We start from the raw sequence: 24,461 nt of genomic DNA on the forward strand, positions 1-24,461 counted from the left end.
AGGGTATTTCTGGCTTACATGGTACCCCTGCCAGGGGTATTTCTGGCTTATATGGTACCCTGGCCCAGGGTATTCTGGCTTACATGGTACCCTGGCCCAGGGTATTTCTGGCTTACATGGTACCCCTGGCCCAGGGTATTATTCTGGCTTACATGGTACCCCTGGCCCAGGGTATTTCTGGCTTATATGGTACCCCTGGCCCAGGGTATTTGCTGGCTTATATGGTACCCCTGGCCCAGGGTATTTCTGGCTTATATGGTACCCCTGGCCCAGGGTATTTCTGCTTACATGGTACCCCTGGCCCAGGGTATTTCTGACTTACATGGTACCCCTAGCCGAGGGTATTTCTGGCTTACATGGTACCCCTGGCCAGGGTATTTCTGACATACATGGTAACCCCTGCCCAGGGTATTTCTGACTTACATGGTACCCCTGCCCAGGGTATTTCTGACTTACATGGTACCCCTAGCCGAGGGTATTTTCTGGCTTACATGGTACCCCTGGCCCAGGTATTTCTGACTTACATGGTACCCCTAGCCGAGGGTATTTTTGCTTACATGGTACCCCTGGCCCAGGGTATTTCTGACATACATGGTACCCCTGGCCCAGGGTATTTCTGACTTACATGGTACCCTGGCCCCAGGGTATTTCTGACTTACATGGTACCCCTAGCCGAGGGTATTTCTGGCTTACATGGTACCCGGCCCAGGTATTTCTGGCTTACATGGTACCCCTGGCCCAGGGATTTCTGACTTACATGGTACCCCTAGCCGTAGGTATTTCTGGCTTACATGGTACCCCTGGCCCAGGGTATTTCTGCTTTACATGGTACCCCTGGCCCAGGGTATTTCTGGCTTACATGGTACCCCTGGCCCAGGTTATTTCTGGCTTACGTGGCACTCCTGGCCCAGGTATTTCTGGCTTACGTGGTACCCCAGGCCAGGGTATTTATGGCTTACGTTACCCCTGGCCCAGGGTATTTCTGGCTTACGTTACCCCTGGCCCAGGGTATTTCTGGCTTACGGATTACCTTGCCAGGGTATTTCTGGCTTACGTGGTACCCCTGGCCCAGGGTATTTCTGGCTTACCGGGGTACCTGGCCAGGGTATTTCTGGCTTACATGGTACCCAGGCCCAGGTATTTCTGGCTTACATGGTACCCCAGGCCCAGGGTATTTATGGCTTACCTGGTACCCCTGGCCCAGGGTATTTCTGGCTTACGTGGCACTCCTGCCCAGGGTATTTCTGGCTTATATGGTACCCTGCCCAGGGATTTCTGGCTTACATGGTACCCCTGGCCCAGGGTATTTCTGGCTTACCTGGTACCCTGGCCCAGGGTATTTCTGGCTTACGTGGCACTCCTGCCAGGGTAATTCTGGCTTATATGGTACCCCTGGCCCAGGGTATTTCTGGCTTACATGGTACCCCTGGCCCAGGTATTTCTGGCTTACCTGGTAGCCCCTGCCCAGGTATTTCTGGCTTACGTGGCACTCCTGGCCCAGGGTATTTCTGGCTTATATGGTACCCCTGGCCCAGGGTATTTCTGGCTTACATGGTACCCCTGGCCCAGGGTATTTCTGGCTTATATGGTACCCCTGGCCCAGGGTATTTCTGGCTTACATGGTACCCCTGGCCCAGGGTATTCTGGCTTACGTGGTACCCCTGGCCAGAGGTATTTCTGGCTTACATGGTACCCCTGGCCCAGGGTATTTCTGACTTACATGGTACCCCTGGCCCAGGGTATTTCTGGCTTACATGGTACCCCTGGCCCAGGGTATTTCTGGCTTATATGGTACCCCTGGCCCAGGGTATTTCTGGCTTACATGGTACCCCTGGCCCAGGGTATTTCTGGCTTACATGGTACCCCTGGCCCAGGGTATTTCTGGCTTACATGGTACCCCTGGCCCAGGGTATTTCTGGCTTATATGGTACCCCTGGCCCAGGGTATTTCTGGCTTATATGGTACCCCTGGCCCAGGGTATTTCTGGCTTATATGGTACCCCTGGCCCAGGGTATTTCTGGCTTACATGGTACCCCTGGCCCAGGGTATTTCTGACTTACATGGTACCCCTAGCCGAGGGTATTTCTGGCTTACATGGTACCCCTGGCCCAGGGTATTTCTGACATACATGGTACCCCTGGCCCAGGGTATTTCTGACTTACATGGTACCCCTGGCCCAGGGTATTTCTGACTTACATGGTACCCCAGGCCCAGGGTATTTCCCCATTTTCTACGCTCTACGGCGCCAGCCCGGGCCCAGAGAAAAAAAGCGAAAGAAAATCATGGCGAATGAGCCTCTATAGAAATACCCCCTGCTGGTGCAATTTCTTCAAACAGGCGCACCAGCCCAGGGCATAAGGTAAGTGGGAAACCCCCCCAGTGATTACACCTTTAGTTTCCCTTTAAAGGAGCAATATGGCAGCCCCACCCCACGCCAGCTGCTCGATTTCTGCCCACTCAGGGCCCCTATTACGCAGCGCTGTGGGTGCGGCACCGGAACGCCATCGCAGGGATAAATCAGGAGCAAACATGATCTGAGTGATAATTAGATCTATAAAACAAGAGGCAGATTTGGAGACAGATGGTCCCCGATGACTTTCTTAGGTAGAGGAACGAGAGAAGGTAGAAATATAAATGTCAGCGATGGGGCGAGCAGCGCGGGGAAGGAAATCTGCGCCCGGATTATTCCTGTATTTCTACCCTTTAGGCACCCAAACCCCCCGGCATCTCCCCTTTATATACATAAATAACGAATACCCACAATGCACCGGGTAGTTCACCTTTATATTAGCTTTTACTATGATGTAGACAGTGCTATTCTGAGAAAATTTGCAATTGGTCTTCATTTTTTTTAATGGTTTTTCAGTTATTTAGCTTTCTGTCCAGCAGCTCTCCATTTGTTATTTTAGCAGCTATCTGGTTGCTAGGGTCTTGTTTACCTTAGCAACCAGGCAGTGGTGTAAACGAGAGACGGGAATATGAATGAATAGAAGAGGGGCTGTATAGAATAAAATAGAATAAAAAGTAACAATAACAATAAAACTGGAGCCTCACAGAGCAATAGGGTTTGGCTGCCGGGGTCAGTGACCCCCATTTGAAAGCTGCAAAGAGGCAGATGAAGGTTGAAAATAATTTTAAAAAACTATAAAAAATAAATAAAGAAGACCAATTGCAAAGTTGCTAGGAATAGGGCATTCTATAACGTACTACGAGATAGGTGAACCTACCCCTGTAAAGGTGAGTGGGAATTTGGGCAGAAGTAGGAGCTGCCTATGAGCTCTTGAAACTGAGCCAATCAGCAACAACGTGGGAATAAACCATTCCTACGGGGGGGGGGGGGGGGATAGAGTGTCAGATTTGGGAACAGATGGCCCCTGACAGGAGACAGAGATATGATTGTTAGAGAAGATGAAGAGTGATATTACATAAGGAAAGCGCCGGTACCAAGAGACAAGGGGATAATTTCTGGGTTTGGACTTTTTTATTTTATGCGCATTGTTCACATGGCGCGACTTTGGGAAACTTTCCCTTTGCTGAATTATTTAGGCGCTTGTGTAAATAATTAACCATTCGCATGTGTGATAAAAGCCCTTCCCAGTTCTGTCTGTCGGGTTTAATGTCTCCGATCAGAACCTCACCCGGCGCCTCGCAAATCAGAAATGGACCAATGAATGGAATCAAATAGATGGGAACTCGTTCCTATAGAGAAACCGGCTGGTGTTTGGCACAGAGAACTAATGGGAGTTGTTGGAATAAGTTCTGTGTGGCCCAGAATGTCAGTGTGTGGCCCTTCCACTAAAACTCCCAGACTCCTCATTCAGCCACAAACACAATTCTGGAGATCTCATCATCAGCATAGGAAGGGGTTCCTTACTGTAAGGGCAGTCAGGTTATGGGATTCCGTACCAAGAGAGGGGGGATGAGTGATACATTGGGGGTGGGGAGGAAAGGGGATCTCACCATCAGCATAGGAAGGGGTTCCTTACTGTAAGGGTAGTCAGGTTATGGGATTCCGTACCAAGAGAGGGGGAATGAGTGATACATTGGGGGTGGGGAGGAAAGGGGATCTCACCATCAGCATAGGAAGGGGTTCCTTACTGTAAGGGCAGTCAGGTTATGGGGTTCCCTACCAAGAGAGGGGGAATGAGTGATACATTGGGGGTGGGGAGGAAAGGAGATCTCACCACCAGCATAGGAAGGGGTTCCTTACTGTAAGGGCAGTCAGGTTATGGGGTTTCCTACCAAGAGAGGGGGAATGAGTGATTCATTGGGGGTGGGGAGGAAAGGGGATCTCACCATCAGCATTGGAAGGGGTTCCTTACTGTAAGGGCAGTCAGGTTATGGGGTTCCCTACCAAGAGAGGGGAAATGAGTGATTCATTGGGGGTGGGGAGGAAAGGGGATCTCACCATCAGCATAGGAAGGGGTTCCTTACTGTAAGGGCAGTCAGGTTATGGGGTTCCCTACCAAGAGAGGGGGAATGAGTGATACATTGGGGGTGGGGAGGAAAGGGGATCTCACCATCAGCATAGGAATGGGTTCCTTACTGTAAGGGCAGTCAGGTTATGGGATTCCCTACCAAGAGAGGGGGAATGAGTGATACATTGGGGGTGGGGAGGCAAGGGGATCTCACCATCAGCATAGGAAGACATTCATGTTATTTCAGAGACTACAAAGCAAAGACCCCCTGTTCCCCCTCCCCGTACCCCCCGTTCCCATCGCCCTTCAGAGCCAGGACAGTCGCCGGGGCCACATTGCAGTTAAACAGTCGGTTCCTCGCTAAAGAGATTCTTAAATATTTCATCAAACAGTGCTGCGCTCAGCGCCTGAGTTACGGCCCTTATGAATAATTCCTGTTTGATCGCAGGACTATGGGGGGGGGGGGGTGTAGTTCAACCTTCCCAAATGCCAAACGTCCTTGGGCCTCAATAACAGGCAGATGCGCATCTCCCTGCCGGGCCGAGCCGGTTCCGGGCCCATACGGACCTCCTGGAAATCTCTGTGTGTAACAAAGTATCAGTGGAAAGGGATTGCGATACATTTTATCCAATCAGGGAACAGATAGGGATAAACAAACTGCTTGCAAGGGTTAAACCAGGTCCCTCGGGCCCCTGGAACGTGGGGCGTATTCTCCGCCGGCATTAAAAGGGGTAGTTTACCTTTAAATGAACTTTTAATATGTTGTAGACATTGATATTCTGATTGGTGGTAATGGTATTTTAGCAGGTATCTGGTTGCTAGGGTCTTTTTTACCCTAGTAACCAAGCAGTAGTTTCAACGAGAGACAGGTATATGAATAGAGGAGGGGCTGAATAGAAAGATAAGGAATAAAAAGTAACAATAACAATAAAACTGGAGCCTCACAGAGCAATAGGGTTTGGTTGCTGGGGTCAGTGACCCCCATTTGAGAGCTGGAAAGTGTTGCTAGGGTCTTTTTTACCCTAGTAGCCAGGCAGTGCTTTCAACGAGAGACAGGTATATGAATAGAGGAGGGGCTGAATAAAAAGATAAGGAATAAAAAGTAACAATAACAATAAAACTGGAGCCTCACAGAGCAATAGGGTTTGGTTGCCGGGGTCAGTGACCCCCATTTGAGAGCTGGAAAGTGTTGCTAGGGTCTTTTTTACCCTAGTAACCAGGCAGTGCTTTCAACGAGAGACAGGTATATGAATAGAGGAGGGGCTGAATAGAAAGATAAGGAATAAAAAGTAACAATAACAATAAAACTGGAGCCTCACAGAGCAATAGGGTTTGGCTGCCGGGGTCAGCGACCCCCATTTGAAAGAAGAAGGCAAATAATTCAAAAACGATAAGAAATAAATAATGAAGACCAATTGCAAAGTTTCTCTGAATAGGGCAATCTATAACATACTAAAAGTTAGCGTGAAGGTGAATACGTCCCATTGCCCGGGTCCCTATGGGATAAAGTAGGCGCAGATAAAGCTCATTAAGCAGCGCGGAAACAAACGAGTATTATTAGTGGCAGCGGAATTAATACAGCGACTGATCAAACAAAGAGCCCCAAACAGCCGCCAGTGAGCGCCGCAGCCTGTAACGCACGGAATGAGCTCCCGGCCGGGCGCAGCCTCCCCTCTCGCACTCTATTAATTCAACACTCTCTTTAAACAAGAAGCACATTAACCTTAATGGTTTGTAAACGAACGAGAGAAAATGGCTTCATCTGCATGCAAACGCCATTAGGGCTGGGATAATTCCATCAAGGGCGTCGGGGAGGGGGGGGAACACTCACAGGCCCAAAAAGCCGCCATTACTGGGCCCTGTGCCCACTGCTGGGGGGTCAGCAGCTTCTTAGGGGGCTGTTCCTGCTGAATTGTGCATAGTACAGGGGAATCCCTATGTGCCATAGTTTTATGGTATATCTCTGTACAGGCTATGGGCAAACTTAGGGGGCTGTTCCTGCTGAATTGTGCTTAGTACAGGGGAATCCCTATGTGCCATAGTTTTATGGTATATCTCTGTACAGGCTATGGGCAAACTTAGGGGGCTGTTCCTGCTGAATTGTGCTTAGTACAGGGGAATCCCTATGTGCCATAGTTTTATGGTATATCTCTGTACAGGCTATGGGCAAACTTAGGGGGCTGTTCCTGCTGAATTGTGCTTAGTACAGGGGAATCCCTATGTGCCATAGTTTTATGGTATCTCTCTGTATAGGCTATGGGCAAACTTAGGGGGCTGTTCCTGCTGAATTGTGCTTAGTACAGGGGAATCCCTATGTGCCATAGTTTTATGGTATCTCTCTGTACAGGCTATGAGCAAACTTAGGGGGCTGTTCCTGCTGAATTGTGCTTAGTACAGGGGAATCCCTATGTGCCATAGTTATATGGTATCTCTCTGTTATACAAATGAACCATATACTGTATTTAGTAGGAACAGCCTGCTATCAGTTATACTGTACATTCTGTAACCTGGACAGACAGTAACTATAAAACGAAGCTACATAATTAACGAAACCAACTAATACTGAAATCTACATAATTACAAAGTGGGACTACTTCCCCTTTAATTACCTAGATGATTAAATCTCAGGATAATTAACACACGCAGGGCTAGATGGCTGGAGCTGCTGAAAGCTGAAGAGAAGAATCCTTGGGCCGAGTTAATAAAGTCCCCCATAAACGCAGCGGGGACCTTCCTACATCTGATCAGAGTCGGAACGCGCTGATCTCACCGCAGCCTTTAATAAGTGCCATCAAGTTCCCCAGCGCCGCGGCTTCATCACCGGACCAGCTGCCGGCCTTAAACCTGTCACTGCCGCCGGGGGGAGGCGAATGGAGGGCGCAGTAAAGTGCAGCCCCCAGAACTGATAGGAACAAATGAACAAGAATCTGCCCCAATCTGCCCAGAATAGAAACCTGTCCGGTCTCATTAATGGGCCCCCCTGGTGCTACATGGAGAGGAACTTCCAATAAACTGATAGAGGCAAATATAATATGGGGGGGGGGGCAGAAACAAATTGGCTTCTCTTATATATGAGTGTGTGTGTATAGGGGGGTCCCACAGTCCTGCATCTGTATAATGAATAGGGGGAGCAATTACTTCAATGGAGACAGTAGGGCAAGATGGAGACAGTAGGGCAAGATGGGGACAGTAGGGCAAGATGGAGACAGTAGGGCAAGATGGAGACAGTAGGGCAAGATGGGGACAGTAGGGCAAGATGGAGACAGTAGGGCAAGATGGAGACAGTAGGGCAAGAGGGAGACAGTAGGGCAAGATGGAGACAGTAGGGCAAGATGGAGACAGTAGGACAAGATGGGGACAGAAGGGTAAGATGGAGACAGTAGGACAAGATGGAGACAGTAGGACAAGATGGAGACAGTAGGGCAAGATGGGGACAGTAGGGCAAGATGGAGATAGTAGGGCAAGATGGAGACAGTAAGGCAAGATGGAGACAGTAGGGCAAGATGGAGACAGTAGGGCAAGATGGAGACAGTAGGACAAGATGGAGACAGTAGGACAAGATGGGGACAGAAGGGTAAGATGGAGACAGTAGGGCAAGATGGAGACAGTAGGACAAGATGGAGACAGTAGGACAAGATGGGGACAGAAGGGTAAGATGGAGAAAGTAGGGCAAGATGGAGACAGTAGGACAAGATGGAGACAGTAGGACAAGATGGAGACAGTAGGACAAGATGGAGACAGTAGGACAAGATGGAGACAGTAGGACAAGATGGAGACAGTAGGGCAAGATGGAGACAGTAGGACAAGATGGAGACAGTAGGACAAGATGGAGACAGTAGGACAAGATGGGGACAGAAGGGTAAGATGGAGACAGTAGGACAAGATGGAGACAGTAGGGCAAGATGGAGACAGTAGGACAAGATGGGGACAGAAGGGTAAGATGGAGAAAGTAGGGCAAGATGGAGACAGTAGGGCAAGATGGAGACAGTAGGACAAGATGGAGACAGTACGACAAGATGGAGACAGTAGGACAAGACGGGGACAGTAGGACAAGATGCAGACAGTAGGACAAGATGGAGACAGTAGGACAAGATGCAGACAGTAGGACAAGATGGAGACAGTAGGGCAAGATGGAGACAGTAGGACAAGATGGAGACAGTAGGGCAAGATGGAGACAGTAGGGCAAGATGGAGACAGTAGAGCAAGATGGAGACAGTAGGGCAAGATGGAGACAGTAGAGCAAGATGGAGACAGTAGGGCAAGATGGAGATAGTAGGGCAAGATGGAGACAGTAAGGCAAGATGGAGACAGTAGGACAAGATGGAGACAGTAGGGCAAGATGGAGACAGTAGGGCAAGATGGAGACAGTAGGGCAAGATGGAGACAGTAGGGCAAGATGGAGACAGTAGGGCAAGATGGAGACAGTAAGGCAAGATGGGAGACAGTAGGACAAGATGGGGACAAGTAGGACAAGATGGAGACAGTAGGGCAAGATTGAGACAGTAGGACAAGATGGAGACAGTAGGGCAAGATGGAGACAGTAGGGCAAGATGGAGACAGTAGGGCAAGATGGAGACAGTAGGGCAAGATGGAGACAGTAGGACAAGATGGAGACAGTAGGGCAAGATTGAGACAGTAGGACAAGATGGAGACAGTAGGGCAAGATGGAGACAGTAGGGCAAGATGGAGACAGTAGGGCAAGATGGAGACAGTAAGGCAAGATGGAGACAGTAGGACAAGATGGAGACAGTAGGGCAAGATGCAACTGAAAACTTGCCCAAAGGCAAATGCTGAATTCCTCCGAAAACGATCAAAATTTCATTGAAATTAAGGAGCAAAACCCCCCATTACTGAAACTGAGCACCAACTAACGTAGAATCCACCAAGAGTGTAAAACGATCTATAGCCTGCCATTGTCCAATCACAATCTTTCTATACCTGTGAGGTGTTCAACCCCTCAACCACCCCAATATCACTGTCCAATCACACACCTACACTTAGATTATCATCTTTAACATCACTGTTCATTTGTGCAGAAATACAGACAAAATGATGGGCCATGGGTCAGGAGGTGGAACGTTCTATAGCGCCCCCTTGCAGGTAGGGGGGCTTATTGTGCAATGGAAGCCTTACCTAATGTGACTTCCGACTGCATAGGCATGGAGAGCGCTGGGTGCTTCACCTCGCAGCTAAACAGAGCCTCATTGTCCACTTGTGGGTTTAGAGTCCAGGTAAGCATGGCCCGCACCTCGACGGTCCCATCGCTCATGGGAAGATGCATTTGGTGGAAGAAATAAGCGGGGTCCGTGCTGTGGACCCAACGAGGAAACTCCAGACTGACCACAGTCTCTGGAATGGCCTCCGTTACGGGGCTGGACATAGGTCCTTGGTCGGCGGCTCGGACCCGGTAAGGGTTCTCCGTAAAGGGACTGAGTCCTCTTTCCTCCGTGTCCAGCAACGAGAGTGATTTTTGCATCTTGGTGTCATCCATGTCGCGGTTGAAGGGGTTCCTGGATGGACGGTTGCCCAGCAGCCCTGCTGCCGCGGGTGGGGGCTCCAGCATCGGAACCACGTCGATTAACTCGCCGTCCCTCTTGAAGGAAACCTGGAGAGAAATGGGACAGTGAGGAACATCAAGTTATTACCGGAACCAACATATCCCAGTATATTGTATTTGATACTTTATATTTTGTAGCCCCTCTCTCTGCCCACGGTGGCCAACATGCCAAGTCCTCAGTAGCCACCCTCGCCTGGCTAAAAGCATAATAGCCAACGGCAAAGTTTGGTGAAGGAGGAATAATGTGTAGGGTTGTTCCAATGGACTTGGGCCCCTGGTTCCAATAAAACTTGAAAGTGACAGGGAACAATGACGTTCCTGATAATTCCATGCTTCTACTGCAAAGAACCCAACTGAACCCCTCTGGGATGAACTGGAACCCCAACTGTGAGCCTGATCCCCAACATCAGTGCCCAACCTCACTAATGTGGCTGAATGGGAGCAACTCCCAGCAACAATGTCTAGTGGGAACCTTCCCAGTAGGGTAGGGGCAGTTATAGCAGCAAGGGGGGTGGGGTTGACCCAACTGGAACCCCAACTGTGAGCCTGATCCCCAACATCAGTGCCCAACCTCACTAATGTGGCTGAATGGGAGCAACTCCCAGCAACAATGTCTAGTGGGAACCTTCCCAGTAGGGTAGGGGCAGTTATAGCAGCAAGGGGGGTGGGGTTGACCCAACTGGAACCCAAACTGTGAGCCTGGCCCCCAACATCACTGCCCAACCTCACTAATGCTCTTGTGGCTGAATGGGAGCAACTACCAGAAACAATGTCTAGTGGGAACCTTTCCAGAAGGGCAGGGGCAGTTATAGCAGCAAGGGGAGGGGCAACCCAACTGAACCCCTGTGGGATGGAACCCCGACTGTGAGCCTGACCCCCAACATCACTGCCCAACCTCACTAATGCCCTTGTGGCTGAATGGGAGCAACTCCCAGCAACATCTAGTGGGACCTTCCCAGAAGGGCAGGGGCAGTTATAGCAGCAAGGGGAGGGGCAACCCAACTGCTCCCCTGTGGGATGGAACCCCGACTGTGAGCCTGATCCCCAACATCACTGCCCAACCTCATTAATGCTCTTGTGGCTGAATGGGAGCAACTCCCAGCAACACTGTTCCAACATCTAGTGGGAACCTTCTCAGAAGAGTAGGGGCAGTTATAGCAGCAAGGGGAGGGGTAACCCAACTGAACCCCTGTGGGATGGAACCCCGACTGTGAGCCTGATCCCCAGCATCAGTGCCCAACCTCATTAACGCTCTTGTGGCTGAATGGGAGCAACTCCCAGCAACACTGTTCCACCATCTAGTGGGAACCTTCCCAGAAGGGTAGGGGCAGTTATAGCAGCAAGGGGAGGGGCAACTTCATATTAACCCCCTTGGTTTGGGGATGAGATTCTGGGCCGGCAGGTACCAAGGTACTTTTGGCCATAGAGCCCATCCCATTATTATTGTGCAGTGAAACCGTGAATCAGAAGCCCTAATACCCCCGACAGGCCCTTAATATGAGGATATTACGCTGAGGCCGGGACGCGCCTGTTGTGGCTTTTATTGGTTAAACAGAATTATTCCCACAGCGCCGGAGCCAGTAATGATTTTATTAATATATTAATGAGTTTACTGACGCTCTAAAAATATATAGAAACACCTTCCCGGGACCGGCCACTGCTTCCCACCATGATTGGCCGCCCCGGGGGAGCCAACGCGGCGCTTCTGTCTGTGTTTAAAGGGGAAGTAACCCTTTCTTGGCTTCTTTATTGCAGCGTTTGTATTGGTTTGGAAGGTGTTGAGTAATAAAACATTGGCGGCCAGTCATAATATTTGGTTAGGACGTACCGGCTGTGTCCAGATAGGGAATACTTCCCCTTTAAACAGCCCATTGTGCGTCGGTGCCAGGCCCGGTTTGCGGATGAAGTTTAATAAACAAGCTTTATGCCGCCTGTCAATGGTTTAAGCCTTTCCCTTTATTTCACACATGAATCTTTTTCATTTTATATCCGGGACCCGGCGCAGAGCGGAGACGGATAAAGCCGCGTCCGGCACGGAGTGAAAAGTCGCCTTTATGGCCGGCGGAGGCTCCCAGTTAGTTTTATGGGTACAAGACAATTTAATGCAATATATACAGCGGCCCCTAAAGATTATCATGAAATACAATGTACGTGGCGCCCAATTATATGTGGGTTCTGCGGCTTCTGCCAATGGGTATTGTGCCCTCTATGTGCCCACAACATTCCGTCTCTGGATATTTGCATTGTATTTTCCACTTGATCTGCTCTGATGGGTCAGGAATAAGAACTTCTACAGATGGAGCAGCAAAGCCTCCCGAGATACCTCCTAGGCCTCAATAAGTACTGCCAGGTATCCCAGCAGCCACTGCTCCATCTGTAGTTGCACTTCAGGATGTTGGTGTCTTTCCTAAGGGGGCCCAGCCTGAAGGCCAGTTAGGGGGGGATTTGGGGTGAGTGCTTATTTGTGCCCTGGGTACCCCTGGAACTATAGCAGGGTGACTGTTACCCCAATGTTTCTATATATCTGTAACCTTGTTATGGGCTAAGGGGGCCCAGCCTGAAGGCCAGTTAGGGGGGATTTGGGGTGCTTATTTGTGCCCTGGGTACCCCTGGAACTATAGCGGGGTGACTGTTACCCCAATGTTTCTATATATCTGTAACCTTGTTATGGGCTAAGGGGGCCCAGCCTGAAGGCCAGTTAGGGGGGATTTGGGGTGAGTGCTTATTTGTGCCCTGGGTACCCCTGGAACTATAGTGGGGTGACTGTTACCCCAATGTTTCTATATATCTGTAACCTTGTTATGGGCTAAGGGGGCCCATCCTGAAGGCCAGTTAGGGGGGGATTTGGGGTGAGTGCTTATTTGTGCCCTGGGTACCCCTGGAACTATAGCGGGGTGACTGTTACCCCAATGTTTCTATATATCTGTAACCTTGTTATGGGCTAAGGGGGCCCAGCCTGAAGGCCAGTTAGGGAGGATTTGGGGTGAGTGCTTATTTGTGCCCTGGGTACCCCTGGAACTATAGTGGGGTGACTGTTACCCCAATGTTTCTATATATCTGTAACCTTGTTATGGGCTAAGGGGGCCCAGCCTGAAGGCCAGTTAGGGGGGATTTGGGGTGCTTATTTGTACCATACAGGTAGCTCTATCTGCCTATTTTGCAGCCTGTATGTGAATATAGTGAATAAATGCTGCTCTGTAGGAGCAGAGAATGCAGGAATTGGCACAGAAAGGGAAATGTAATATTTATGGCTGAGAGAGGGATGTTTTGGGGCCCCACTGCGTTACTGCGGGGAGGGGGGTGACCTTGGGAGGGAACGCGGCGGAACACACATCAGGTAGGAACAGATGTTACTAACAGGGAATGAGACAAATAATTGCCAGTTACTGAGCTCAGTGCAGGAGGTTGGGGTGAGGGGCTTATTCTCCTACAAAGCCGTCAGTTACTCGCTCCTCCTGTCTGGCCCTTTAATTTGCCAACTTGACCTTTTGCCCAACTAGGCCAAACTACCTCTGAGGGGGTGAGTAATGGTATATTATCCAACCTGTATCTCCAGATGTTCTTTCACGCAAACTGCAGCCATGATAATTGGTGCCACAAGCTATGGTGCAACTCCCAGTACCCTCCAACAGCAAAGGAATAGTGTATAACAACAACTAAATGTTTGCAAATTCAGCAACACCGCTTTGTGTTACTGTCTCCATCTTGTCCTACTCTCGTCATCTTGCCCTCCTGTCTCCATCTTGCCCTACTGTCTCCATCTTGCCCTACTGTCTCCATCTTGTCCTACTGTCTCCATCTTGTCCTACTGTCTCCATCTTGTCCTACTGTCTCCATCCTGTCCTACTGTCTCCATCTTGCCCTACTGTCTCCATCTTGCCCTACTGTCTCCATCTTGCCCTACTGTCTCCATCTTGCCCTACTGTCTCCATCTTGTCCTACTGTCTCCATCTTGTCCTACTCTCGTCATCTTGCCCTCCTGTCTCCATCTTGCCCCACTGTCTCCATCTTGCCCTACTGTCTCCATCTTGTCCTACTGTCTCAATCTTGTCCTACTCTCGTCATCTTGCCCTCCTGTCTCCATCTTGCCCTACTGTCTCCATCTTGTCCTACTGTCTCCATCTTGTCCTACTCTCGTCATCTTGCCCTCCTGTCTCCATCTTGCCCTCCTGTCTCCATCTTGCCCTACTGTCTCCATCTTGCCCTACTGTCTCCATCTTGCCCTCCTGTCTCCATCTTACCCTTCTGTCTCCATCTTGCCCTACTGTCTCCATCTTGCCCTGTTGTCTCCATCTTGCCCTACTGTCTCCATCTTGCCCTACTGTCTCCATCTTGCCCTCCTGTCTCCATCTTGCCCTCCTGTCTCCATCTTGCCCTCCTGTCTCCATCTTGTCCTACTGTCTCCATCTTGCCCTACTGTCTCTATCTTGTCCTACTGTCTCCATCTTGTCCTACTGTCTCCATCTTGTCCTACTGTCTCCATCTTGTCCTACTGTCTCCATCTTATCCTACTGTATCCATCTTGCCCTACTGTCCCCATCTTGTCCTACTGTCCCCATCTTGCCCTACTGTATCCATCTTGCCCTACTGTCCCCATCTTGTCCTACTGTCCCCATCTTGTCCTACTGTCTCCATCTTGCCCTACTGTCTCTATCTTGTCCTACTGTATCCATCTTGTCCTACTGTCTCCATCTTGTCCTACTGTCTCCATCTTGTCCTACTGTCTCCATCTTGCCCTACTGTCTCCATCTTGCCCTACTGTGCCCATCTTGCCCTACTGTCTCCATCTTGCCCTACTGTCCCCATCTTGCCCTACTGTCCCAATCTTGCCCTACTGTCCCAATCTTGCCCTACTGTCACCTTGTTGTTCTGCTGTCTCTATCTTGCTGTCACCCCATTGGCTTACAATACGTGCCTGCCCCGGCCCAGCCTGCATTGCTCTATATGGGTTGGGTGCCAGTGGCCCCAGCTCCGTATTCTGAGAATAATAAAGATAATGAATTAGTACATATGATATGGAGATTGCACTATGGCAGATTTATTTCTCTAACAGAAGAGAAAATGGTAATGCTGAGAAGGTGAAGCTGAAAGCTCATATAAAGAGGAATAATAGAAAATCCGGATGGAGGAGACAAACACCTGTGTTTCCCTTGACTGGTTAAGCGAGTGGGCAGAACATTTACAGACAGGATTTCTGTGATTCCTCCCCAGGACACACAATTTATTTCTCTCTCCTGGCTCCGTTCCTAGTAAAAACCTCTCATGAGTAAAAGGGAAGGAAATGTGAGCTTTTTATAAACCCAGATACAGCCCCGAGCTGGTCATGTTATGAGTTACTTGTCCTTTAAATCTGACTTGTCCTGATCAGCCAAGCAATACGGAGAAACAACGAATAGATCCACCCAGGGCTCTGTATACTGTATAGTCACCGGCAGTTACCCCTCCTGGCTACTGTAACCTTGATATGTGCCTCTGAGTGTGAGTGGGTAGGACTATGTGAGCGTGAGTGGGTAGGGCTATGTGCCTCTGAGTGTGAGTGGGTAGGACTATGTGCCTGAGTGTGAGTGGGTAGAACTATGTGCCTGAGTGTGAGTGGGTAGGACTATGTGCCTGAGTGTGAGTGGGTAGGACTATGTGCCTGAGTGTGAGTGGGTAGAACTATGTGCCTGAGTGTGAGTGGGTAGGACTATGTGCCTCTGAGTGTGAGTGGGTAGAACTATGTGCCTGAGTGTGAGTGGGTAGAACTATGTGCCTGAGTGTGAGTGGGTAGGACTATGTGCCTGAGTGTGAGTGGGTAGGACTATGTGCCTCTGAGTGTGAGTGGGTAGAACTATGTGCCTGAGTGTGAGTGGGTAGGACTATGTGCCTGAGTGTGAGTGGGTAGGACTATGTGCCTGAGTGTGAGTGGGTAGGGCTATGTGCCTCTGAGTGTGAGTGGGTAGGACTATGTGCCTCTGAGTGTGTAGGACTATGTGCCTCTGAGTGTGAGTGGGTAGGACTATGTGAGTGTGCCTGAGGGTGTGAGTGGGACTAGGTGCAATTGCACCCCCCAGCAGTTGCCCCACTGTTTGCACATAATTGTAAAACCAAGCTGTTTTTGGGTGAAGTTCCCCTTTAAACCATTTATTCTTCCCCTACTCCGGAAGGTCCATCTGGCCCGGCACTGACCCACGGAACAAAGCAGCTCTGCAGATTATCCCTCTCTATCCCCCCGAGGGGCTCGGGCACTTCCTTGGCCATAATGAACGGATTAGTTCAATCCATGGGAGATTAAGGAAGAGACCAACAATCAATATCAGCTGCCTGCGCTCACTCCCCGACCCCTCTAGTGCCCCCGATACAGAACTAATCCCAGTCCCCACACAATCACTCTGCTCAGCTATTCAGGGACCCCCGTGATACGTTCAATAGTTCTACTGCAAGTACCAAAACCTGACTTGATATTATGGAGGGAAAGCCCAATTATAAGGATATTAGAGTTATACAGAGTATCACTCATGTATTATAAGGGATACTGTACCCCCTACTGTAAATGATAAGGATATTAGCAGTCACTGAGGGGTTCTGTGCCCATATAAAGGCACAAGGCTGCAGGCTGAGTTATACAGGGAACTCTGAGTATCACTCATGTATTATAAGGGATACTGTACCCCCTACTGTAAATGACAAGGATATTAGCAGTCACTGAGGGGTTCTGTGCCCCCCATATAAAGGCACAAGGCTGCAGGCTGAGTTATACAGGGAACTCTGAGTATCACTCATGTATTATAAGGGATAATGTACCCCCTACTGTAAATGATAAGGATATTAGCAGACACTGAGGGGTTCTGTGCCCCCCATATAAAGGCACAAGGCTGCAGGCTGAGTTATACAGGGAACTCTGAGTATCACTCATGTATTATAAGGTATAATGTACCCCCTACTGTAAATGATAAGGATATTAGCAGTCACTGAGGGGTTCTGTGCCCCCCATATAAAGGCACAAGGCTGCAGGCTGAGTTATACAGGGAACTCTGAGTATCACTCATGTATTATAAGGGATAATGTACCCCCTACTGTAAATGATAAGGATATTAGTAGTCATGTATCATAGTAGGCAAACCTGCAGCCAATCAGAGCATTGGAACAGACACAGGAACAGCCCTCCCCCTCAGCCACTAAACCTGAATACAACAATTATATTCCATTACAGCAGTTCATATACAAACGGAGCCATCTGCCAAGTCCAATAGGAACGATTATAAAATGTGCCCAATTGGTCTCTGTGTGAAGCTCAGTTCATAAATCCAACGTTTCTAAGATGTTTTATTTATACAGAACTCGGAGGGTCCATTTAGCGCCGCACTTTACAAGCTGCTCACAGACGTAACGCGCAGCCCCTTCTGGCAGCCGATTGGCTCGTGTAACCGCTACGAACGTTCCTGGAAGGTTATTTGTTACTGAGTTGGACTGCGATGGGGCTCAGGCCGCCCCCCAAAGCGATGGGTTCCAATCCTGAGCCCCCTGCTTGGGGGTATTGGGGTTCCAATCCTGAGCCCCTGCTTGGGGGTATTGGGGTTCCAATCCTGAGCCCCTTGCTTGGGGGTATTGGGGTTCCAATCCTGAACCCCCTGCTTGGGGGTATTGGGGTTCCAATCCTGAGCCCCCTGCTTGGGGGTATTGGGGTTCCAATCCTGAGCCCCCTGCTTGGGGGTATTGGGGTTCCAATCCTGAGCCCCTGCTTGGGGGTATTGGGGTTCCAATCCTGAGCCCCTTGCTTGGGGGTATTGGGGTTCCAATCCTGAACCCCCTGCTTGGGGGTATTGGGGTTCCAATCCTGAGCCCCCTGCTTGGGGATATTGGGTTCCAATCCTGAGCCCCTTGCTTGTGGGTATTGGGGTTCCAATCCTGAGCCCCCTGCTTGGGGGTATTGGGGTTCCAATCCTGAGCCCCCTGCTTGGGGATATTGGGGTTCCAATCCTGAGCCCCTTGCTTGGGGGTATTGGGGTTCCAATCCTGAGCCCCTTGCTTGGGGGTATTGGGGTTCCAATCCTGAGCCCCCTGCTTGGGGGTATTGGGGTTCCAATCCTGGGCCCCCTGCTTGGGGGTATTGGGGTTCCAATCCTGAGCCCCCTGCTTGGAGGTATTGGGGTTCCAATCCTGAGCCCCCTGCTTGGAGGTATTGGGGTTCCAATCCTGAGCCCCCTGCTTGGGGGTATTGGGGTTCCAATCCTGAGCCCCTGCTTGGGGGTATTGCGCAACTGCAACATGTTTACTGATCCCCCTGAATATGGGGGTGCAGGGTCAGCAGCAGCGTTGGACAGGGTGCTGCTGCCCCAGGGACCCCCACACCTGCTTAGGGGCCCCCGCTTGCACTTCTGCCCAGGGCACTTGGCACTCTAGGGTGGGTAATTGTAAGTACTAAATAAACCCCTTAGCCACCGGGCATGAATTGCCACCGTAGCCTATTTCACTCAGGGTCAGACTGGGCCAGTGGGACACTGGGTAAAAAGCCGGGGGGCCCCACACCCCATTCCCACCTGTTGCCACAGCCCTCAAGCAAAGTATACAGTAAGTGCACGGGGGTGAGAGGGAGGGGCTGGCAATGGGTGAGGGGCCCCTGTGGGGGTGTGGGGGGCCCCTGGGGAAGCAGTCCATGTGGCACACCCCAGTCTGCTGCTTGAGCGTTAAGTTATAGAATGGCCACTTCTAAAAACTTTTCAGTTGGTCTTCATTATTTCTTATAGTTTTTGAATTATTTGCCTTCTTCTTTCAAATGGGGGTCACTGACCCCGGCAGCCAAACCCTATTGCTCTGTGAGGCTCCAGTTTTATTGTTATTGTTACTTTTTATTCCTTATCTTTCTATTCAGCCCCTCTCCTATTCGTATACAAGTCCCTCATCCAAACCACTCCCTGGTTGCTAAGGTAATTTGGACCCTAGCAACTCTTTCCAGCTTTCAAATGGGGGTCACTGACCCCGGCAGCCAAACCCTATTGCTCTGTGAGGCTCCAGTTTTATTGTTATTGTTACTTTTTATTCCTTATCTTTCTATTCAGCCCCTCCTCTATTCATATTCCTGTCTCTCATTGTATCTCTACCTTAGCAACTCCCTGGTTGCTAAGGTACTTCGGGCCTTAGCAACCAGATAGCTGCTGAAATTTCAAACTGGACAAAATAATAAAAAAAAACCACAAATAATAAAAAATGAAGACCAATTGCAAATGGTCTCAGAATATCACTGTCTGCATCATACTAAAAGGGCGCTCCCCCGAGCCACGGTCTCCCTCGGAGGGGGTTGGAGGGGCCCCTGTGGGGGTGTGAAGGCCATTTGGGGGTTGCAGGGGCCCCCTCAGTCCGATGCTGGTAACATACTACAAGTTCATTGAAAGGTGAACTTCCCCTTTAATGCACCCCCCCTCGCTTAGAAAAGCCCCCCCGAAACCCCTTCCAACCCCGTATGGATCTCTCCTTCCGAGACTGTAAGTAAATACCCCGGGGGCTCGGCTTCACGCTGCATTTACTCTCCATTATAATCAGGGAAATATGTTTCCCTTTCAGTGGGAATAAAGCCCCATGATTGTAGGGTGGGGGGGGGCAGGTAGCTGCGCAGGTGTAGCGCCACTTCTGCCATAATGACACCTGGGGGTGCGGGGCCCCCTCTCCCAGCGCCAATTAGAAAGCAAAGCAAAAACAAATTGCGTTCAAGGGCCAATTACGGGCGAATAAAGGAATTCTGTCGGTGAGAGGAGAATAAAAGCCCCAACGGTGCCGCCGCGCCGCTAACTGCCACTTTCCTATTCATATTGGGGAGCAGAGGCGCCACTTTCTCCGTATCCTTTACACAGCGACGCCCCCCCCCCGCCGGGGCCAAGAGAGCGCATTGTGCGCCACCACCGCCGCCATAGGGAAGGAACAAAAGGTGAAATGTAGCGGCGCTCGGGGGGAACAAGTGAGCCCCTGATTGCAAAGGCTTATGGGTAACAGCGAACGCACAAAAGGGCGCGTTAGGGGCTTGAAAAGGTGAAATTTCCGAAAAATTTTGATTTTTTTGCCATTTTGCTAATTTTCTGCAGTTTCGGGACAGATTCGCTCATCACTAGCCAATAGGGAGGCCCGGCTGCCTCAGTCGGACCCCATCGGACCTTGCGGTACCGGCGGCAAAGGCTACACGGGCGCTTTGGGGGTTTATTTTCTAATTCCGGCTCAATTGTCTCCTGTAGGAAGCCGGCCGGGGGCCAGGGGGGGCGCAGTCAAGGTGATCCGACCCAATCAAGCGCGAGCATGGCACAAACACTCGTTATTACGCATGGCGGCCGCATATAATGATATATTGGGGGGAAGTCATTGGAAGGAATTCGGCCTAATATTCCGCTTGTTTTTCCGGATGGTCCTGTTCTCTCGCCCCCCCCCCCCCCCGAAGAGAGAAACGTCACAAATATCCGATTAAAAACCCAGAAATGTGTCTCTTTGCCGTTTACCTTTATATTAAAGGGGAACTAAACCAACATCAGGGCTGTATTCTTAAAGCAATATTGCCCAATAAAACTGCATTAAAATGCAAGAAATCCCCCAATGAGAATCCCAGCTGATGTGAGTAAATCCGGCTCCCTGTTCTCTGTTCCTGCAATTGGAGTTGGGAGCAATAAGCACAGTTTCCCAGCACTGAACAAGTCTGTCCCTTTATCCCCATGTCTGATTCCTGTGCCATATAATGAGGGGAAAATGCCATCATTATCTCTATATGTAAGGTACCAGCAAGGGGCCTGACACAGGGAATCAGCATTCTCATTGGTCACTTCTCTTGCACTTACACTCACATTGTTGCTCAGTAGAATTCTCATTGGGCAATTTCCATGCATCTAAAGCGCTGCGTACCCTTGTGGCGCTTTATAAATAAAGTTATACATACATCTAGAATTATGGGGGTGCAGCGATGGCTCCTCACCTGTGGGGCGGGTTTCCCTCCGGACACGATACAGACCAAGGTGAAGTTCTGGGCTTGGTACCGGCTGAACGGCGCGGGAGAGTCGGCCGCGAGCACCGCAATGGAGACCGGAGGGGCTGCACGGGGAGAGAAAGAAGCATTAAACACCCACTATTTTCACAAGAAATTATTTTCTTTTTCACACACTTTCAAGGGGAAGTTAATCCCATCATTGTTTTCTATTTCACTCACTTTCAAGGGGAAGTTAATCCCATCACTGTTTTCTATTTCTCACACTTTCAAGGGGAAGTTAATCCCCTCAATGTTTTCTATTTCACACACTTTCAAGGGGAAGTTAATCCCATCATTGTTTTCTATTTCACCCAGTTTCAAGGGGAAGTTAAACCCATCATTGTTTCTATTTCACTCACTTTCAAGGGGAAGTTAATCCCATCACTGTTTTCTATTTCACCCAGTTTCAAGGGGAAGTTAAACCCATCATTGTTTCTATTTCACACACTTTCAAGGGGAAGTTAATCCCATCATTGTTTTCTATTTCACACACTTTCAAGGGGAAGTTAACCCCCTCATTGTTTTCTATTTCACACACTTTCAAGGGGAAGTTAATCCCATCATTGTTTTCTATTTCACACACTTTCAAGGGGAAGTTAACCCCCTCATTGTTTTCTATTTCACACACTTTCAAGGGGAAGTTAACCCCCTCATTGTTTTCTATTTCACACACTTTCAAGTAAAACCCAAACACATTATTGTTTTCCAAGAATAAGTGCCAATACTACTAAAATGACAGCTGGGAAAATTTTGTAAAAAAACTCACCAAATTTCTCACATTTTTCGAGAAACTTTCGTCCGATCAACTTACAAATTATGGAGACTTTTAATAAATACATCACTGATCGAATGAAAACACTCTCAGGGGTTTATGTGAGTTTCTAAAGACAAAACAGATGTGATTTTGAGTAAATCTGCCCCCCAGTCTCCCTATTATCCAAGGGACGTCGCTCAGGAAGAGTCGGGGAAAGGCCACTCTGCTCATTTACATATATTCAAATGAGACATTTCCATGACGTTAATGCATTCGTATGAAGCGCTCCCCCTGCGTCGCTGGGCCGGACTCCCCGCAGGGCTAAGTGCTTTGTATAATGAAGCAGAGGAGTCTGGGAATCCTCAGTAAAACTGATCTCTGTCCCGTTAAATGCATGAAAATGACTGGCCGATCTCTGCGGGGCCCAAATGCAACCCCCCCCCCCCCTTATCCACTTATATCAATATTAATGCTCTATATTTTATCTCACATTTTTTCTTTTAATACAAAGATGAAACATCCGATGGCTCCTCTAAGTCTCTCAGAATTATCTCTGTAAATAAAGGCACAGAGCTTGGGCATCATTGCCTCTGTTACCCCCCCCCACCCACCCCCACCCAGCAGCACCCTCTATATTAATATGAGCCCCACTAGCTTTAATAAAGTGCACTGCGCCCCCCAATGTCACGTATACTGTGGTCTTTGAGTGAGTTGGGCAAGTAAGTTGGTTGTTTGAATATAATATGACTTGGTTGTGCCAATGTAATATGAGTTGCTTGTGCCAATGTAATATCAGTTGGTTGTGCCAATATAATATCAGTTGGTTGTGCCAATGTAATATCAGTTGGTTGTGCCAATATAATATCAGTTGGTTGTGCCAATATAATATGAGTTGGTTGTGCCAATGTAATATCAGTTGGTTGTGCCAATATAACATGACTTGGTTGTGCCAATATAATATGACTTGGTTGTGCCAATATAATAGGAGTTGGTTGTGCCAATATAATATGAGTTGGTTGTGCCAATGTAATATCAGTTGGTTGTGCCAATATAACATGACTTGGTTGTGCCAATATAATATGACTTGGTTGTGCCAATATAATAGGAGTTGGTTGTGCCAATGTAATATGAGTTGCTTGTGCCAATGTAATATCAGTTGGTTGTGCCAATATAATATCAGTTGGTTGTGCCAATGTAATATCAGTTGGTTGTGCCAATATAATATGAGTTGGTTGTGCCAATGTAATATCAGTTGGTTGTGCCAATATAACATGACTTGGTTGTGCCAATATAATATGACTTGGTTGTGCCAATATAATAGGAGTTGGTTGTGCCAATATAATATGAGTTGGTTGTGCCAATATAATATCAGTTGGTTGTGCCAATATAACATGACTTGGTTGTGCCAATATAATATGACTTGGTTATGCCAATATAATAGGAGTTGGTTGTGCCAATATAATAGGTGTTGGTTGTGCCAGTATAATATGACTTGGTTGTGCCAATATAACATGTGTTGGTTGTGCCAATATAATATGACTTGGTTGTGCCAATATAATATGACTTGGTTGTGCCAATATAATATGACTTAGTTGTGCCAATATAATATGACTTGGTCGTGCCAATATAATATGACTTAGTTGTGCCAGTATAATATGACTTGGTTGTGCCAATATAACATGTGTTGGTTGTGCCAATATAATATGACTTGGTTGTGCCAATATAATATGACTTGGTTGTGCCAATATAACATGTGTTGGTTGTGCCAATATAATATGACTTGGTTGTGCCAATATAATGTGAGTTGGTTGTGCCAATATAATATGACTTGGTTGTGCCAATATAACATGTGTTGGTTGTGCCAATATGATATGACTTGGTTGTGCCAATATAATATGACTTGGTTGTGCCAATATAATATGACTTGGTTGTGCCAATATAATATGACGTGGTTGTGCCAATATAATGTGAGTTGGTTGTGCCAATATAATATGACTTGATTGTGCCAATATAATGTGAGTTGGTTGTGCCAGTATATGATTTGGTTGTTTCAATATAATGTGAGTTGGTTGAGCCAATATAATATGATTTGGTTGTGCCAGTATATGATTTGGTTGTGCCAATATAATATGAGTTGTTTGTGGGGCTGAGAATGAGATGATTTGCCCCAGAAAGAAGGTTTTGGGGGTCGCCCGCCGGCTCAGTTTCCCTGTTGGCATCAGAATGGGTCACAGCGACTAAACCCAGAGTCATCATGTTCTTTCCTGCAAGGAATCATGGGAAGTGCGCAGTTCCTTCACCCCCCATTAGCGCCTCCCTCCCCAAAACGTATATTTAATTATAAAACAAACATTACGAGGGCAGAGAGTGTCATTTAGAGAACTGTTTCTAGGCCGTAAGCCCTACAGGGCGGCCATTTCCCTGTGTGCGTAATTGTACTAAATGATCCCGCGGCCCGTGCGTCCAATCAAACAATGGGAACATAATGGCCCCGACCTAAATACTCAGACTGTGCGGCCCTCGCTCCAGAGCCGCTCTTACTGTCAAATGTGGGCCCCTAATGCGCTCTGTTAACTACCCCCTTACTGGGCACCTCTATTAACTACCCCCTTACTGGGCACATCTATTAACTACCCCCTTACTGGGCACATCTATTAACTGCCCCCTTACTGGGAACATGCCCTGGCCCCCCAGAACCCTCCTAATATCTCATGTTTCATACTTCCAGGATTCACATGCCGGTGGGATGGTGGG

General features: G+C 48.8%; 1 protein-coding gene across 1 annotated transcript in view; it reads right to left on the bottom strand.

The window, feature by feature from the left end:
- Positions 1-24,461, bottom strand: part of igsf21 (immunoglobin superfamily member 21) — a 256,988-nt gene that overhangs the window by 52,565 nt on the left and 179,962 nt on the right. Inside the window, 2 exon segments of the mRNA NM_001078772.2 lie at positions 9,552-10,023; positions 20,903-21,018. Coding sequence (NP_001072240.2) covers positions 9,552-10,023; positions 20,903-21,018 — 588 coding nt within the window.

This window comes from Xenopus tropicalis, chromosome 7 (assembly GCF_000004195.4).
Source record: "Xenopus tropicalis strain Nigerian chromosome 7, UCB_Xtro_10.0, whole genome shotgun sequence".
Taxonomy (NCBI): Eukaryota; Metazoa; Chordata; class Amphibia; order Anura; family Pipidae; genus Xenopus; species Xenopus tropicalis.